This window comes from Puma concolor, chromosome E1, assembly GCF_028749965.1.
Source record: "Puma concolor isolate L17-30 chromosome E1, mPumCon1.1.hap2, whole genome shotgun sequence".
Classification (NCBI taxonomy): domain Eukaryota; kingdom Metazoa; phylum Chordata; class Mammalia; order Carnivora; family Felidae; genus Puma; species Puma concolor.
Genome location: NC_141680.1, coordinates 42239240 through 42258058, shown reverse-complemented (window position 1 = coordinate 42258058; position 18819 = coordinate 42239240). Strand labels below are relative to the sequence as shown.

Genomic DNA, 18819 nt, shown 5'->3' with positions numbered 1-18819 from the left:
AGAAGAGATACTGGCTGTTCCTGGGTCTTCCAAGGACAGAAAGGCCAGTCTCAACTAAGTAGAAAGCAGTGACCTCATCAGGGATCTTGGATCAGCCCCTGTCCTTGGCGCTCTTAAAGAAATAAGAGTAAATGTAGGCCTCTTGAGAGAGGTCTGGATGGGTCTGGTAGCTCAGAGTGCAGGCCTGATAGAGTTGCTAAATAGGCATGAAGTACCTTATATATTAGGTTGTCTCTCTTATCAGCCTGAGTGTTTGAATAAATTGGTTTCTCTGCAACTCCCAAACATAGCCCTCCCCTGGGACTGACAGCTGGGCAAGGGGGCCAGTGAATAATACTTAATTCACAGAGCCCTGGCTTGGGGTGGCCTTGGGCTCTGCCCAATGTCTTGGTTTGTGTCATGCCCTCAGCTGCAGAGATAGTTCTTGGCCCAGTTTTGGGCCCTTCCTGGGAGAAGTTCATGGTGTTGTAACACCTCTGCAGATTTCCCTGTCTGTTCTTGCATCCCTATATCTCCAGACTTCATTTTTTTTTTTTTTTTAATTTTTAAGTGTTTCTTCATGGGGGGGGAGGGGCAGAGACAGAGACACAGAAAGCAGGCTTCAGGCTCTGAGCCGTCAGTGCAGAGCCCGACGTGGGGCTCGAACCCACGAATTGTAAGATCATGACTTGAGCCAAAGTCGGACACTTAACCAACTGAGCCACCTAGGCGCCCCCAGACTTCATTCCTAATCATCAGTTGAGAGGTTGAACACTGCAGGAGACCTGGGGCTTACTACACTGGGAAAGGGACAGGAGTCTCACTTCTCCATATGGCACGTAGAAGGAAGTCACAAGTACAGGTTAAATTCTGTTGCAACGACTCATGCTGGAAGCCATTGTCTAAAGAAGAGATTGTCAACCCCCAGTGGCTAACTCTGTATTAAAAGCAGTATTTGCTATCAGTGAGTTAGGAGCTGCTCAAGAATTGGAGGTTTTTGCCTCTAGAGTTGCTTGATATAGTAGTAGACATGGGAGCCAGCAGGTGCTTGGCTTTGTGGGCCAGCGTAGCTCCTGTTCAGCAGCTCGCCTCTGTTCCAACCCTCATCTTAGTGCCCCTTTCCTCCCCCTCTAGGTTGCCCAAGTATGCCTGCCAGTTCATTGAGATGTGCCTGATGGTGACGGCGGATCACGGGCCAGCCGTGTCTGGGGCTCACAACACCATCATCTGTGCTCGGGCTGGGAAGGACCTGGTTTCCAGCCTCACCTCGGGGCTGCTCACTATTGTGAGTACTGGCCTCCCGGGAGGTGAGATCCGTAGGGGACACATGGTTATGCTGACACGCACTTGGCTGTCACGGGGTCCTAGAAGGAGCCTCAGAGTGTCAAACCCTGTGCTGGGGTGGTTCAGGGCATGCTGGATTGGTCTGCGAAGCTGAGGGAGTCTCTTCCAGCTCAGGGCATGTGGGCTTGCTTGTCCTACAGGGGGACCGGTTTGGGGGTGCCCTGGATGCAGCCGCCAAGATGTTCAGCAAAGCCTTTGACAGCGGCATTATCCCCATGGAGTTTGTGAACAAGATGAAGAAGGAAGGAAAGCTGATTATGGGCATTGGTCACCGAGTGAAATCGGTAAGTCGTGGCTCTCCTTAAGGACTGACCTGCATGCAGGTGGAGGCATTATTTTAGTGGGGAACACCCAGGCCCTTGACTCTCAATGTGCAAAGCTTTGGCTGTGTTGACAGATGTCAAAGATCAGGCAGCTGTTTTTCCGTTATAATGCAGAATGCCTTTAAACAGCTTTCCATTAGAACCACGTCAGTATGGACTCCAGAAAGGAAGGAACGTAGAAGCCTGAGCGTGGCAGTATAAGTGTGATGTTCTGTCTGAAAGAGGCCCTGTGCCGTGGACTGGAGCAGTGCTATCTGCTTGGGAACTGGGTGTTGGGAGTTGCCTGGCATCTGAACCACTTCCCTGCCCCACTGACCGATTATGGTTTAGTGTGGGTCTCTTAGCAGATGGTGCAGATGCAGAGCTTTTCTTGAGATTTCAGGGGTGCTTTGCTGCCCCACGTCAACAAGTGCTTGCCAGTCTAAAAACTAAGAACTCTGTAGAACTTTGTTACAGCTGGAGGACGCCGGGGCCACTGAACTCTTGGGCGGCATGGTTCGTGGCTAGAACCTAAGACTTTTGGTTGGAGAGTAGGTGAGCCCCGAGCCCCCTGCTGCTTAAACCGAGGCCTGTTGTTGAACTCAGTTAACATCTCCAGGTCTCAGTTCCTTGTCTGTAACATAAAAGGGCGAACCTACAGTTTGTTTTGAGGCTCAAGTGAGATTCAAGAGGACTTTAGAAACCTTAAGCCCTACAGCAGGGTCATAATCTGTGCTGCATGGAATCAAGACACATGGATCAGGTCCCTAAAACACACCTCCTGGATAAAATATAAACATTTGTGTCCATTGGTGGCAGGAGCACAAACATGTCTTTTTTTTTTTTTTTTTTTAAGTTTATTTATTTATTTTGAGAGAGTATGTGGGAGGAGCAGAGAGAGAGAGAGAGCGAGAATCTGAAGCAGGCTCTGCACTGTCAGTGCGGAGCCCAGTGCGGGCCTTGAACCCATGATCCGTGAGATCACGACCTGAGCGAGATCACGACCTGAAACCAAGAGTGGGACGCTTAACTGACTGAGCCACCCAGGCGCCCCCAACAGGTCTCTTAATGGCAGTGTCAGGGTGGGTTCCTCTGTAACTTTGGGTCACTTTCTAGATAAACAACCCAGACATGCGAGTGCAGATCCTCAAAGATTATGTCAAACAGCACTTCCCTGCCACCCCCCTGCTTGACTATGCGCTGGAAGTCGAGAAGATTACCACCTCGAAGGTAAAAGAGAAAATATCCCTAATTTCCAACTCATTGTTGTGGGTGAATTTCTTGGGGAAAACAAGAGCCAGCCTAGCTTCTGATTGTGCAGCCAAAATCAAATCTGGTGTTCTGGGAAATTTTATTTCTGTTGTACTACTAAGTTCAACAAATACATACTGTCAACTAGGTGTTGGGTCCTTTGCTAGATATTGGGAATTGAACTGACTCTTTCTTTCCTAACCAGCTATGATGTTTTGGTGGGAGGTTTTTAAATTGTGGTCAGAATTTGTAGTTCTATTACTAGTAGTAATTGTGGAAAATTACAAAGAAAAAATGAGAAATGATGAGAAGTGCTTTGCATTTTTTGCCTTCCCAGAAACCAAATCTTATCCTGAACGTAGACGGTTTCATCGGAGTTGCCTTTGTAGACATGCTTAGAAACTGTGGGTCCTTCACTCGGTGAGCTCTGTGGTCATTTTCTTCTACTTTATTTATTTATTTATTTATTTATTTATTTGTTTGTTTATTTATTTATTTATTTATTTATTTATTTATTTATTTAAATAAGAGACGGACAGACATTGAGCGTGTTGGACAGAGGCAGAGAGAGGGAGAGGGAGAGAGAGAGAGAGAGAGGGAAGGAGACAACACTCCAAGCAGAGCCTGATGTGTGACTCAGACTCACAAACTGTGAGATCACGACATGAGCTGAAGTTGGACACTTCGATTAAGCCACCCATTTTCTTCTTCTTTACATTTATTTTTTATTTATTTATTTTTTTAATTTTTTTAACATTTATTTATTTTTGAGACAGAGAGAGACAGAGCATGAACGGGGGAGGGTCAGAGAGAGGGAGACACAGAATCTGAAACAGGTTCCAGGCTCTGAGCTGTCAGCACAGAGCCCGACTCGGGGCTCGAACTCACAGACCGTGAGATCATGACCTGATCTGAAGTCGGCCGCTTAACCGACTGAGCCACCCAGGCGCCCGTCTTTACATTTATTGATGCTTGCTTGCGGTTTCCTTCCAGTTCTGAAAGCAATACATGCTCATTACAGAGGATTTAGAAAGTATGGAGAGGTATAAAGAAAACAAAAATTGTCTGTAGTCCTACCACCCAGAGCACCCTTTTTCTCCTTTGATACCAAAGAGATCTGCTTTCTCGTTCCTGGGCAGAAGTCGTACTGTCTGTGGGGAGGAGGGGGGGGTCATGTGAGCCGTTTTAAAACCACAGGTTGATTGTGTGTTTGCAGGGAGGAAGCTGATGAATATATTGACATTGGAGCCCTCAATGGCATCTTTGTGCTGGGAAGGAGTATGGGCTTCATTGGTGAGTTGGTAGTTGTTGTTATTAAGAGTTCGGTTTGGTACCCCCCCTCCCCCCATGGTTCAGCTGTAACACCTGGGAGGCAAGTTTCTACTAGGAAGATGTCACATGATCTTCATCGTTTCTAATCCTTCCTTTCTTACTTTAACTTCCCCCTTTATATTCATTCCATGGTTCCTTTGTTCTTGGAAATGGCTGATTGCTAGTCCAGGAAAACAATGAAATCCCACAGTTGCCTTTTAGCCAGGCTGGTATCCGCTTGTGTGGTGGATCTGGATTTACTTCCTCATTTTTTTTGTATTAGATTTTCTGTCCTCATCTTCTCCCCCTCGCCAAACTTTTAGCAGATCTCTCACCAACTCTCTTTTTGTTTGTTTGTTTATTTTGAAAGAGAGAGAGAGAAAGAGAGACAGAGTGCGGGCGGGGGAGGGGCAGAGAGAGAGAGGGAGACACAGAATCTGAAGCAGGCTCCAGGCTCCGAGCGGTCAGCACAGAGCCTGACGTGGGGCTCGAACTCAGGAACCGCGAGATCATGACCTGAGCCGAAGTTGGAGGCCTAAGCCTCCTAAGTTCCTAAGGCTCCTAAGTTGGAGCCACCCTGGCGCCCCCGACTACTCACCAACTCTTAACAAAAAGATGCCTTTGCCCCATTTCAGGACACTATCTCGATCAGAAGAGGCTGAAGCAGGGGCTGTATCGTCACCCTTGGGATGATATTTCATATGTTCTTCCGGAACACATGAGCATGTAACTGAGCCCGGAACCATATGTCAGTGAAGTGAAGACAAGAGCTCATCCCCTGGGAAGTAGCGTGCACACGGCTGGCACTGGAGCTTGCTAGAAAATGGGCCTGGAATGTAAACAGCTGCTGGTGTACAGGCACTGATGACACCCACAGGCTAACACTGTTCATTCCACACCAGGAAGCTTAGTACTTTTTTTATAAGCATAGAAATAAAAACCAAGCCAATACTTGTGACCTTTGCTCTGCTACCTGCTGTATTTATTATATGGAAGCATCTAAGCACTGTAAGGATAGTGTTCCTCATTGTAGGGTGTTATGACGTTGCTTTCTTTTTTCCTTTAGTTAAAATTTTTTTCCCTTGGAGGAAGAGAATGAAACTTTTAAGACCTCAAGTTACTATCAGTTTAAAGCATCCCTAATGTCTTATTTTCCCACTTTCCTTTCCTCCTCATATAACCTGAAGAACATTGTGTTAATCTGATTTTTAAAGACCTTTTTGTATGTTATGTGTTAAGGGTTTGTTTGGTATCTCACTGTAATGTTCTATGTTGCAGACCAAACTCTGTTTACGTCAGGGGGATGGGACGTTGCATCCTTAGCCATTGTCACAAAACATGTGGAGTAGTAATTTAAAATGTAAAGTTGTAACATACATATGTTTAAAATGGAAACGCAAAGCAAAAAAAAAAAGCTGTGAAATGTTTCGTGTTCTATGTCCTCTGTATTTATGCAACTGATTTATCAGTTTGCTAATGAAGTCTGGGTTCAAGGACTCGTCTCCAGCCAGTTTGCATCTATAATCCAGCAAGATTCTGGCAGCTGCCAGCTCAGTCTCTTCTCTGTATTATCAGTTTGGTTTCAATAAACTATATAGTAACAATAAAGACACACTACTGTCTCATGCCATCCATATCCTTTCCTCTCCATTCCTTTGAACGGTGCTAATTGTTTCACTACATGTCATTTTAAAAATGTTCATCCATCTCTACACACACACACACACACACACACACACACACACACACACACACACAGAACTCATCAAAACACTAACTTCAACCCCTCTGCTCAGGGGGGCCCTGGCTGGCTCAGTAGGTGGAGCATGCAACTGGATCTTGGGTTCGTGGGTTCGAGCCCCATGTTGGGTGTAGAGATTACTAAAAAAATAAACTTATTAAAAATGTTGGGAAAAAAACAAAAAAACAACCCTGTCTTCTCCCTTGAATCGGTACCTCTCCATTTTCAGTGAATAGGAACAAAGCTGTAACCCAGATGCTTAAGCCAAAAGCTCAAGAGTCCTCCTCTCTTCCACTTCTCTGGTTGTCCCATCTTACGGATTCAGCCTTTCATTATCCCTCTGATCTATCTATATGCTAACTAATGCTCCTACTTCCACTTTTTCATTATTTCTTCAGCCACCAGTGATATTTTAAAGCATGCATCTAATGGAGCCACTCCCTTGCTTAATAAAACCCCAAAGTGCCTTTTATTCATCTTTTATTTTTTCTAAAATTTTTTTTTCAACATTTATTTATTTTTGGGACAGAGAGAGACAGAGCATGAACGGGGGAGGGGCAGAGAGAGAGGGAGACACAGAATCGGAAACAGGCTCCAGGCTCTGAGCCATCAGCCCAGAGCCTGACGCGGGGCTCGAACTCACGGACCGCGAGATCGTGACCTGGCTGAAGTCGGACGCTTAACCGACTGCGCCACCCAGGCGCCCCTTATTCATCTTTTAAACAAGTATGTTTGCAACAGTAACTACGGACCAAACATTACGTAAAACACAAGCATCCCTAAGCGTTCTCCTAACAGATACTATCCTATTTGTAGAAGATGAATTGGTTCCGAGATACTGAGTAACTTGCTCGCCCTCGTCCACTGAGCGGGGGCTCGGTCTCAAGTTTTTTTTTCATGTTTACTCCAAAGCCATTTTAAATCTTTAAAAATACACTGTCGCCACCCGAGACACTAACAATGGGTGACAGGCCAGGGTGGCTTTTGTCCTACAAAATGACCACGAAGAGCGTGCCACTCTGACGGGAAGGAGACCCGACACGTGGGAGGGAGGTCGTCGAGGAAGGGGGTGGGAGGCAGCCCTACCCAGCCCTACCCAGCCCTCTCCAGCTCTCTCCAGCTCTCTCCTAGGTGGCGCGGCTCCGGGCGGGAGCGGCCGCGCGTGCGCACACTAGCGGCGCCCAGCTCCGCCTGCCCACTATTTATTCCCAGAATTCCTCTGTGTCGCACCAGAACGGCTGAATCGTTCCGAGACTGCGGAGGTCGGGCGCGGCGGCGTCAAGATGGCGGCGGCGGCGGTGGCGGCGGCAGCGGCGGCGGCGGCGGCCGCATCTCTTCAGGTGCTGGAGATGGAGAGCATGGAGACGGCCGCCGCCGGATCGGCAGGGCTGGCCGCCGAAGTCCGAGGCAGCGGCACGGTGGACTTCGGGTCTGGGCCCGGCATATCTGCAATGGAAGCGAGCGGGGGCGATCCGGGCCCGGAGGCCGAGGATTTCGAGTGCAGCTCTCACTGCTCGGAGCTGTCGTGGAGGCAGAACGAGCAGCGGCGCCAAGGCCTCTTCTGCGACATTACCTTGTGCTTCGGCGGCGCGGGCGGCCGAGAGTTCCGGGCCCACCGCTCGGTGCTGGCCGCCGCCACCGAATATTTCACGCCCCTGCTCTCGGGCCAGTTCTCGGAGTCCCGCTCGGGCAGGGTGGAGATGCGCAAGTGGAGCTCGGAGCCCGGGCCCGAGCCCGACACGGTGGAAGCCGTTATCGAATACATGTACACCGGGCGCATCCGCGTCAGCACGGGCAGCGTGCACGAGGTGCTGGAGTTGGCCGACAGGTAGGCGAATTGCTGGGGGCCGCGCGCCGGGCGGCGGAGAGGCTCGCCCACCGAGGGCCGCATCCCGGGAGGGGGCGGGGGAGGCGGGGAGGCAGGGCCTGCGGGTGGGACTCGAGGGAGCCCGTACGAGATGCGTTTGTTTGCGGCTTGTTGAGCGTCTACTGTGTGCTGTGGGGCGGCCACTGCGCTGGGCACCGAGGATGCGGCCGGTCTGACGAGGGCGCCCTGCGCTTAGGGAGCTCAGATTCCAGGTGGAGGGACAAAGGCAGTGAAAAAGAAAGTCTGCCTGTAATCAGCGCTGTGTTGACATTTAAAAAGGATGAAAGGACAGTGATTGGTAGAGGAGAGACCTTTCTGAGGAGGTGACGTTTAGACCGATCTCTAAACGGCAAGAAAGAACTGGCCATGCAGAGATGGGGGATGAACATTCCAGGCAGAGAGCGCCAAGGCCCGCAGTCAGGATCCAGTTCGGCTTAAAGAACTAAAGGAAATACCCAATGGAGCTGGGTCTAATGGGTGAAGGGTTTGCGAAATGCGCTGGAATAAGGAATTTGGTTTTTACTGTGAGGTGGGAAGCTGAGTAAAGAAACTTCCTGATTTCATTATTTTATTTTATTTTTTATTTTTTTAACGTTTATTTATTATTGAGAGAGAGACACAAGAGTGTGAGCAGGGGAGGGGTAGAGAGAGGAGGAGACACAGAATCCGAAGCAGGCTCCAGGCTCTGAGCTGTCAGCACAGAGCCCGCCACCGGGCTCGAACTCACAAACTGCTAGATCATTACCTGAGCCGAAGTCGGTCACCCAAACAACTGAGCCACCCAGGTGCCCCTATTTTATTTTATTTTTGATATTTATTTATTTTTGAGACAGAGCATGAGTGGGGGAGGGGCAGAGAAAGAGGGAGACACAGAATCTGAAGCAGGTTCCAGGCTTTGAGCTGTCTGCACAGAGCCTGACACAGGGCTTGAGCTCGTCAACCGCGAGATCATGACCTGAGCCGAAGTCAGATGCTGAACGGACCCAGCCACCCAGGCGCCCCTGATTTCATTATTTTAAAAGAGGATTCTGCTACAGTGGAAAATGGATTGTACGGAGCAGGAACGGATGCTTCAGAGACTGGTTAGGAGGCAGGTGAATGCCATTTTTAGAGATGTGGAGGACTCCCTTTTGGCAGTATTATATTACCAGGAACATGATTTTAACAAATACCTATTGAGTGCCTGTTAATGCATCAGATCAGACACTGGGTTCTAAGGTGCTGGGACTTCCTGGTGAACAAAACAGACAAAAGTCCCTTTCCTCGTTGCGCTCACACTGGTAGATGGGCAATAAATAATTAAAATAGATGGCGTGTTGGATGATTGTTACAGCTTTGATGAGAAATTCAGCATAGAAAGTGCTCGTAGAGAGGAGCTGTGTTTTTTAATTGCATAGATAGAGAATGCCTCATGAAGAAGACATTTTGCAAAGAACTGAAGGAGGTGAGGTAAAGAGTGTTTCAGGGGGCACCTGGGTGGCTCACGGTTAAGTGTCCGACTTCGGTTCAGGTCATGATCTCATGGTTCGTGAGTTCAAGCCCCGCGTCGGGCTCTGTGCTGACAGCTCAGAGCCTGGAGCCCGTTTCAGATTCTGTGTCTCCCTCTCTCTCTCACCCTCCCCTGTTCATGCGCTGTCTCTCTCTGTCTCAAAAATAAATAAACGTTAAAAAAAAAAAAAGTGTTTCAGGTTGAGGACACAGGTGGAAAGGCCTGAGGTGGGGCTTATCTGGATGTTTGAGAATAGCGGGAGGCCAGCATGGCTAGATCAAATGGGTGCAGGTTGAGAGGGGTGGGAGAGGCCCCAGGGTGGTGATGGGGGATGGATCCAGATTCCATAGGGCTTGTTGGCCTGGTGAAGGACTTGAGCTCTTATTTTGAATGAAATAGGAAGGTTTGGGGCAGAGGAACAATGAATTGTGATTTGAAGAATTCTGCTGTGATGAATAAAGGATGGGGCAGTGAGGAAGGGGATGCAAAGGCAGAAGCAAAAAGATTAGGGGGTTGTTGGAATGGAATGGTGACAGAGGCTTGGATTGAAGAAGGAGAAGTAAAGATGATAAGTGCTTCAGTTCTAGATATGTTTGGAAGGTAGAGGGGACAAATTTGCTGATGGATTTGATACAGAGTGTAAGGGAAAGGACTGCTGGTTTTTGATACAAGCAATTGGAAAGATGGAGTTATTTATTTATTAAGATGTGGGAGAGTGTAGGAAAGCAAGTTTGGGAAGACCAGGAGTTTGGTTTGGGTCCAGGAAATGTCTGAATAGGCAGTTGGATGTAAGAACATTGGGAGGAATATGGCATATAAGATGGTAATTAAAGCCATGGGACTGGATGAAAAATTACTTAGGAAGAGAGTGTAGACAGAGAAGGGGCAGGATTGAGCCCTGGGGTTCCAAAATGTTAAAGAGGAACCAGTAGAGGAGATGGGTCTCACAGGAAGGCTTAAAAAAAAAAAAAAAACAGGTATAGAGGAGGGAGTAGCCTATCCTGTCAACTGTCAACCGTAAGTGATCCCTGCATTTGGCAATATAGAGACCCTTGATGGCATTAGCAGGAGCCATTTAAGTTAAGTCTTCGTATAAAGAGGGTCAGAATAATGGTACACATGGACATGTTTGGAGAAGAGTCCAGGGAGGTCTTTTTCCCCCATCTAAGATAGGAGGTACTAGAGCTTGTTTGTGTGCTGAAGAAAAATGAATCAGTGGAAGAGGAGAACTTCATGTTACAGGAGTGGGGGAATTCTTGCAGGAGCAAAGTCCTTGAAATCAAGAAGGGGATAGAATCAGTATTAATAATGGAAAAGTTGGACTGGGAAGGCAGAATATAGGGTAAAGCTACAGGCACATTGGGTGGTGGTAAGATGAAGTTTCTGATTGCTTGTTTTCTCATAGCCCAAGTTTGGATCGTTCATGAGAGGGTGGGGTAGGGTGGGGCAGGTATAGATTTGAGAGAGAGGTTTGTTGAATGAAAATGAGTAGAGAAAGGTCATTGCACCCACTCAAGCTATGTTTGTGTCTCACGTGGGCTCCTTTTTCAGATTTGCTCCTGCTTTATAGGGAGTTGGGGGTTAGGAGAGAACATCTCAGGCAGTTGAACTTCTGTCCATCTGTCAGCTGCTTGAGCAGCTGCCTTGTGATGGGCACTAAGTGCCTGGCAACCGTCATATCTAACCTTACCCATGAGCTCTGAGGCAAGAGCTCTCTCCCTACCGCCCAAGTACTCTGTCGATCATACCTACCTTCAAGGGCACTTACAAGGAAATAATAGGAAGTGCCTAGCACATGGAACATGCCTAGTATACGTTAGCTATCATTGTCATCGAGCAATGTTTCTAAACACCCTATCCAAGGGAAGATGTCAGAATTATCTGGAGCGCCATGCCAAAGATAGGAGCTCCAGGTAGGGGGTGCGAGCAGCCTGGGAATCTAGTGACCCTGGCACCCAGACATCTTTGAGAGTCACTAGAGCTCTTACCACTCTACCTTGTCTTTGTCTTCTAAGATGGTGTGTTCCCTGAAGATGGTGAAGGAAGCCTGTCGTACTCATCTTTATATCCTAGTTAGATGGGTACTAAGCGCGATAACTGTAATAACAAATGGTTGAATTGAGAGCCCTGAATTGAGAGGCCTGGACTGATAAAGTCCATATTTTGTTTAAAGTTCTCAGTTCTGGGGACTTACTCTTGTTAAAGCAGTGGTCTCAAAGTGGCCATCCTTGGGACTGAGTTCTGCTAGATTTATGGATTTAGCTGAAACTTGTGGTATGTCATTTAACTTCAAATGAATTTAGGAGGGCAGACAACTTCTAGTCAGCAACATGCCAGACCCCTTCCATATGTTCGTTACTGTTGTTTGAGTTTGCCTTGCCATCCCCTCCCCCCATCATCTGCTGCCCAAGGAGAAAGCTCTAGTGAAGAGGAGATTGAAACCTTCAACACAAGGCCTCCACTGCTGTTCCTTCTGATATTGAACAGACAGAGCCTCCCAGGAATCACAGTTCCTATACCATCTAGTCAAGGCTTAATAAAGTACCTTGCTGAGACCCTGCCTCAAAGAAAAGGCTGGTGACTGACAAGGGATTAGGACAGGAATAGCATAGACAGGTTTGGATTGGGAATTGCCTTTGCCAATAAAAATAAAGTATGGAACTACTGTACTTTATTTTTTATTGTTTTTTTTTTAAGTTTATTAATTGATTTTGAGAGAGACAGAGACAGCACAAGTGGGGAAGGGGCAGAGAGACAGGGAAAAAGAATCTCAAGCAGGCTCTGCACAGAGGCTGATGCAGGGCTCGGACTTGAGAAACTAGGAGATCATGACCTGAGCTGAAACCAAGATTCCGACGCTTAACTGCCTGAGCCACCCAGGTGCCCTTATTAAGTTAATTTTAATTCCAGTATAGTTAACATACAGTGTTCTATTAGCTTCAAGTGTATAACATGGTGATTCAACAAGTCTGTACATTACCCAGTGCTTACCATAAGTGTACACTCCCCAATCTCTATCACCCATTTCACCACCCCCCCACCATCCAGTTTGTTCTCTGTAGTTAAGAGTCCGTTTCTTGGTTTGTCTCTCTTTTTTTCCCCTTTGCATGTTTGTTTTGTTTCTTAAATTCCACACAGGTGTGAAATCCTATGGTATTTCTTTCTCTGACTGTTGTACTTTTTATTAAAGGATATGTTCCAGAAAAACTTACATAGGGGCGCCTGGGTGGCACAGTCGGTTAAGCGTCCGACTTCAGCCAGGTCACGATCTCGCGGTCCGTGAGTTCGAGCCCCGCGTCGGGCTCTGGGCTGATGGCTCAGAGCCTGGAGCCTGTTTCCGATTCTGTGTCTCCCTCTCTCTCTGCCCCTCCCCCGTTCATGCTCTGTCTCTCTGTCCCAAAAATAAACGTTGAAAAAAAAAAAATTTAAAAAAAAAACAAAAAAAAACTTACATAATGAAAAGCACCACTGTGTGTATGTTACATGTATCATGTATAGTTGTATATATATCATATAATATGCATAATTAATATATATATATATATATATATATATATATATATATATATATATATATATATATATAAAGATGACTTTATGCTTTTAAATATACTTTTCAGCATAATGGGGCGCCTGGGTGGCTCAGTCAATTGGGCATCCGACTTCGGCTCAGGTCATGATCTTGTGGTTCATGAGTTTGAGGCCCGTGTTCGGCTCTCTGCTATCAGCACAGAGCCTGCTTCAGATCCTCTGTCCCCCTGTGTCTCTGCCCCTCTCCTGCTTGTTCTCTCTCTCCTCTCTCTCAAAATAAATAAACTTTAAAAAATTATTAAAAAATAAATACGCTTTTCAGCATCATCCTTTTTAATTTGGGGGGATTTACCCTTTTTCAGATGTTGGGCATAAAATGAGATGAAGCTTACCATTTCAGTTTGTATAAACATGTTAACATGTATAACATGTTCTCAAAATGCAGCCACATAAAATGTGCACATTTGAAAATTCTTTTTTCTTGATTTTAGGTTCCTGTTAATTCGTTTAAAAGAATTCTGTGGAGAATTTCTCAAGAAGAAACTTCATCTCTCTAATTGTGTGGCCATTCATAGCTTAGCTCACATGTATACTCTGAGCCAACTTGCTCTGAAAGCTGCCGATATGATACGGAGAAATTTCCACAAAGTAATTCAGGATGAAGAATTTTATACTTTACCTTTCCATCTCATTCGAGACTGGCTGTCGGACTTGGAAATCACGGTTGATTCTGAAGAGGTTCTCTTTGAAACAGTGTTGAAGTGGGTTCAGAGAAACGCTGAAGAGAGAGAGAGATACTTTGAAGAACTTTTTAAATTGCTCAGATTGTCCCAGATGAAACCTACTTACCTTACTCGGCATGTCAAACCAGAGAGGCTGGTGGCCAATAATGAAGTTTGCGTCAAGTTAGTGGCCGATGCAGTGGAGAGGCATGCTCTGAGAGCTGAAAACATACAGTCTGGCACCTTCCAGCATCCTGCCTCTCATGTCTCATTATTACCTCGCTATGGGCAAAACATGGACGTGATCATGGTTATTGGAGGCGTGTCAGAAGGAGGGGATTATTTAAGTGAATGTGTGGGGTATTTTGTCGATGAGGACAGATGGGTAAACCTGCCCCATATTCATAATCACCTTGATGGACATGCCGTTGCAGTAACAGAGTCCTACGTGTATGTTGCTGGATCGATGGAACCAGGGTTTGCTAAAACTGTGGAAAGATACAACCCAAATTTGAATACGTGGGAACATGTTTGTAGTCTGATGACAAGAAAGCATTCTTTTGGGTTAACAGAAGTCAAAGGGAAGCTCTACAGCATTGGAGGGCATGGCAACTTCAGCCCTGGTTTCAAAGACGTGACTGTTTATAATCCTGAGCTTGATAAATGGCACAACTTGGAATCAGCACCAAAGATCCTCCGGGATGTCAAAGCACTAGCCATCGAAGACCGGTTTGTGTACATCGCTGCCCGCACTCCCGTGGACCGGGACACCGAAGATGGGTTAAAGGCTGTAATTACCTGCTATGATACGGAGACTCGACAGTGGCAAGATGTGGAATCTTTGCCGCTTATTGACAATTACTGTTTTTTCCAAATGTCTGTGGTCAATTCAAACTTTTACCAGACGGCATCATGCTGTCCCAAGAGTTATTCTTTAGAAAATGAAGAGGCAGTAAGAAAAATTGCCAGCCAAGTGTCCGATGAGATCCTTGAGAGCTTACCTCCTGAAGTCCTAAGCATCGAAGGAGCGGCTATCTGCTATTACAGAGATGACGTTTTCATTATTGGAGGCTGGAAAAACAGCGATGATATCGACAAACAGTACCGGAAAGAAGCCTACCGATATTGTGCTGAAAGAAAGCGGTGGATGCTTCTTCCTCCCATGCCACAGCCTCGTTGTAGAGCCACCGCTTGCCATGTGAGGATCCCGTACCGGTACTTGCATGGCACACAGAGATATCCTATGCCTCAAAACTTAATGTGGCAGAAGGACCGCATCAGACAGATGCAAGAAATACATCGGCACGCCCTGAACATGAGAAGAGTGCCAAGCTCTCAGATTGAATGCTAGGTGCTCTAATAGGTGCAGCTTAAAACAGTTGTACCTGTCTTGTGAGGCTGAAGATCCCCAGACTGTTACTTGAAAAAGTATGTCGATAACTTATTTTCTACCTACCTGATTATTGCCCCATATAAAGGAAACACAGTTAAAAACTGAAGAATGGGAAACACGATTTAATATGTGGTAATTTTTGTTGGTGTGCAGTCTTTGTCTGTCTTCGGTTTGTGTGGATGTGCTAGCCAAGTTAGATCTTATTAATGACAAGTGGAAGAACCAGGTATAGTTACTTGGCTGTTTTTCTGCCAACAAGTGAAAACTCCTTTGTCTTAGGGACTTGATGTTTTGAACATGCTTTAAGCAACAGTTTTATTTGCACGTTTACTTTGATACTCCTTTTAATTTTTTCCTGAATGGTTGGTGGTTTTGAAAAGAGCAGAACTTACGCATTGAGCCCGAGCCCTCATCTGCAGGAGGTATGTGCAATAGTGAGACTGAGATTTGAAGGGAAAAGCACAATGTTTCGGCAGGATGGTTTCTGAATATTTGCATTGATGTTTTGTTGTATGTGTTTATCTAGAAATGCTGTTTTGTTTTAGAAGAGATGACTAGTGAGAAATTTGTGATTGGCCCCATTATTTTTTGAATATTTTCCATTTCTTCAGCAACCGTTCTAGACTGGGAGCCATCACTTTGAGATGATGGTTGTTGGCAAGAGTGTTGATCTTTAGCTCATTGATTTAATACAGAGGACGTTATGTATATGAAATTTGTTTTTCTAAGAAGAAAAGTAGTATTATTAGGTAGACTGAGCAAAGGCATTAAAACATGTAAACACTTTTTTCAGAAGTTGCAGGCGTATTTGAGGATAAGTTAATGAGTGTAAATAATGCCTATGACAATCGATACAATGCCTTCAGTTTTAAATTGTCCTCTAAAGTATATTGTATAGAGTCCTCCTCATTCTTTCTAAAAGAAACTTTTCTCAAAATGGGAAGGAAGTGACAATTGAGAAAAATGTTGCGTAAGAGAAGCCTTACTGTTTCTCAGCCCTGACTGTTCTAGTAGTTTATCCAGTTTCCCTAGACTTTTATTCAGACTTTACCTGAGCCTTGAATACCAAATTTCGGTGCATAATTAAGGCTCTTAAAAATTTATTGCTTTAGTTATCTTTTATTTATTCTTATGCATTCTTCTGATTCTCTAACACACTCCCAAGTTTTATACAAATGAGAACTCAGTTAACCTAAAGGACTCCTGCTCTAATGGTTTGCAAAATGGCTCCATTGTATATGTTTCTTATTTCTTTCAGAATATCATCTTCTTAGACATTCCAGGATACTGTTTTAGGAGTTGAACTCCAAGTGCAGTGATTATTTTTTTCCCTAGACCATTATACTTAACCTTACTGTATCAAACATCAAAAGGAAAAAAGCACAACCAGAAATTTTGGCTCTCAATTTGCTGCAAGACTATTAATATCTAGTCCCTGGACTCTATACTAAGAGCTTTCCTGAAATTTTTAAGTTGGTATCCTTGCCTAGGACAAAGTTTTTCAATAAATGTGTCGGAAATCTGCTTTAAAACCATTTAATTTAGATTGGAGTGGGGGTCGTAAACTTCAAGTCCTATTTCTGTATGAGGATATATTATCCTACACCACCTCTACCATTTTATCAATTTCCATTTGTAGTTATTTTAATAAAAGCCATTTCAATTCTGAGAAGTGCTCATTCTTAGTTGTGAGAGGTCTATGCACCTGAGGCAGAAAAGCTCGTTGAGTGATGTTCTCGTCTCTGATAGACTATGCCGCCTAGCAAACTTCCTCTTCTTAGTGGTGAAGTAACTCAGCAGCTCACTAAAATGGCAGTTTCTGTCCAGGAGGTGTGATGTAAGGTTTTTGGATCTTATCTCTGAGTTGTCTTCTGAGACTGTCACTACCAAGTTTTTGGAGGGTGGCCTTTTTTCACATGATGCGACAAATTATAACTCAAAAGATTTAGGTATAATCTGGTTCTGAAAACTTGATTGAAACTGTTGTTTTTTAACTCAGCAGGCAGCGTAGGCCATGGCTGAAAAGAAGGGGTAAGTCCTTCCTTGCATGATGATGTGTGCAGGTTTTCCTGATTACTGAATTTCTAATTTTCATATTTGAATTCACACGTGTGACTTCACATCAATAACTTGTGTCTCTGAAATATCCTAACTAACTTGTTAATAGGAAAGGAAACCAGATTTGCTTAAATCTGTTCAAGGCTGACATTCTGAAATTCTAAACTGGAAATAACTTTCAGAGTATTTGGAAAGGTTTTGATTATGACAACCAGCCTAAAGTGGCTCTTTGGGAAAGAAATTTCCTTTCTGATGAAAAACTTAAAGAATGTGTTTGGTCATTTAAACTTCTAAAAAGACAGCTTCACATGTATTCAAGTGAACCTTTTGTTGTTGTTGCTTTTGTTTTTGTTTTGTGGAAGGATAAAAGAGGACCAAAAAGTAATACCTTTACCTAACCCCTAGCATGACTTGTATCTTGGAATGGAGGTCCTCCACCTCCACCTACCCCACCGTGGTTTTTAAAAAAACAAACCCGTGGTGTATATTGAGAATGTCAGTCATGAGCTTAGTGTGTAAGTAGTACATCTCACTTGCAGACGTTTGCATGATGTCTTGTAGATCTTGTATATCCAACTTTGTTTTTGCTGTGCCAACTCAAAAATATTTTGCTGAAAAAAAATCTCAAAATTGATTGACATCAGTTTTGTTTTTATCACTTAGTTTTATATAGTATTGCTGGGACCAAAAACTTTTAAAATACATAGAACAGAAGTTTGAAGCTGGAAAGATAGTGTTTACCGAAGACTTGTGTGCTTTTGCTCTTTAAACTCTTCAGGCTACTGGTAAGGCAGTTTCTAGGGCACTCTTTTTTCTCTGTTTCTTGACTAGTGTAGCATGTCATATGTTTAAATACTTCATTCTCTGCTTCATAATTCTAATGAGACACTGTACTGTAGGTAGACAAGTAAACTAAACATATATTTTACTTACTTGGCCTAATCAAACATAGATAAAGGGACTTTTTTGTACTTTCCTCAAATTAAGCTTAAATTAAAAGGGTGTGTTGGCCACATTTCCTGTCTTTTGAAAGTCTACAGAATTGTGAAGTAGGTTCCCTGCCTCCATTAGCAAAATAAGGTATTTCTAGGTTGCCATTTAACTGTAGAATATTTGAGAAACGCTTTGGTCTCTCCTTTAATTATCAAACATTTTGGCACAGTCCATCACTCCAGTTTGTTGCTTTCTTGAGAATAGTCCATTTTTGTTGTTATAATGCCTACATTATAACGTGCTCTGGTCATTGGGAACCAAACAGCTCATAGTTGAGTGACATAATACAATAACAATAACATAATATAGTAGCCATCTCGCTTCAAGGAATTTAATTAGATAGCCAAATAACTGCTCTTTGTTGATTACCTTCGTAGGGCTTTTGTCTTACTCTCTGAGCATCACTACGAATGTCTGACACTGAAGCACATACAGTAGAGCACTTGTTCACTTAATCCTCCTGCATAATGCACTTGTGAAAAATTAAGCTTGCTAGATGTTTGAAGACTATGGTCCATGTGCTAGGGCTCACTGAGTTATTTGTAAAATACATATTTAGTTCAAGCTGATACACAGTGACTTTTGGGGGCTATCAGTATCCAAGCCCTTACTCTACTCAAAGTATAATCTTGGCTATCTCCCTTTAAGTCAGAGGAGATGTAGAATTTAGGACGCTTTTGAGACATCACATTGTAAAATAGCCTGTTTTATGTTCCTAAAACTATCTTGTTCTGTGTTGAAGCTATCAGTTGTCTCAATGTAAGTTTTAAATAAACATATTTCTTTAGAGCTGGTTTGTACCGTGTGACTTTTCCCTTTTAATGATACACTGTTGGAT

General features: G+C 44.5%; 2 protein-coding genes across 3 annotated transcripts in view; both read left to right on the top strand.

The window, feature by feature from the left end:
• ACLY (ATP citrate lyase) overlaps nucleotides 1-5801 on the top strand; it is a 45283-nt gene extending 39482 nt beyond the window's left edge. For both annotated transcript variants that reach the window (XM_086687311.1, XM_086687310.1), the window contains 6 exons: nucleotides 1114-1264; nucleotides 1464-1607; nucleotides 2742-2855; nucleotides 3214-3296; nucleotides 4093-4169; nucleotides 4823-5801. In XM_086687311.1, the coding sequence (XP_086543437.1) occupies nucleotides 1114-1264; nucleotides 1464-1607; nucleotides 2742-2855; nucleotides 3214-3296; nucleotides 4093-4169; nucleotides 4823-4917 (664 nt within the window). In that variant the 3' untranslated portion in view covers nucleotides 4918-5801. The remainder of the gene's footprint in view (nucleotides 1-1113; nucleotides 1265-1463; nucleotides 1608-2741; nucleotides 2856-3213; nucleotides 3297-4092; nucleotides 4170-4822) is intronic.
• A 1339-nt stretch (nucleotides 5802-7140) lies between these two features.
• Nucleotides 7141-18770, top strand: KLHL11 (kelch like family member 11). The gene is made up of 2 exons (XM_025917618.2): nucleotides 7141-7756; nucleotides 13307-18770. Exons 1-2 carry the CDS (start codon nucleotides 7212-7214, stop codon nucleotides 14886-14888), a joined length of 2127 nt encoding a protein of 708 aa, XP_025773403.1. The 5' UTR covers nucleotides 7141-7211; the 3' UTR covers nucleotides 14889-18770.
• The last annotated feature ends 49 nt before the right edge of the window (nucleotides 18771-18819 follow it).

Excerpts from the sequence above, each read along its gene's own strand:
- KLHL11 (XM_025917618.2), top strand. The coding sequence starts at position 7,212 with ATGGCGGCGGCGGCGGTGGCGGCGGCAGCGGCGGCGGCGGCGGCCGCA. Across the intron at positions 7,757-13,306 it reads GTGCTGGAGTTGGCCGACAG|GTTCCTGTTAATTCGTTTAA; the intron begins GTAGGCGAATTG and ends TCTTGATTTTAG.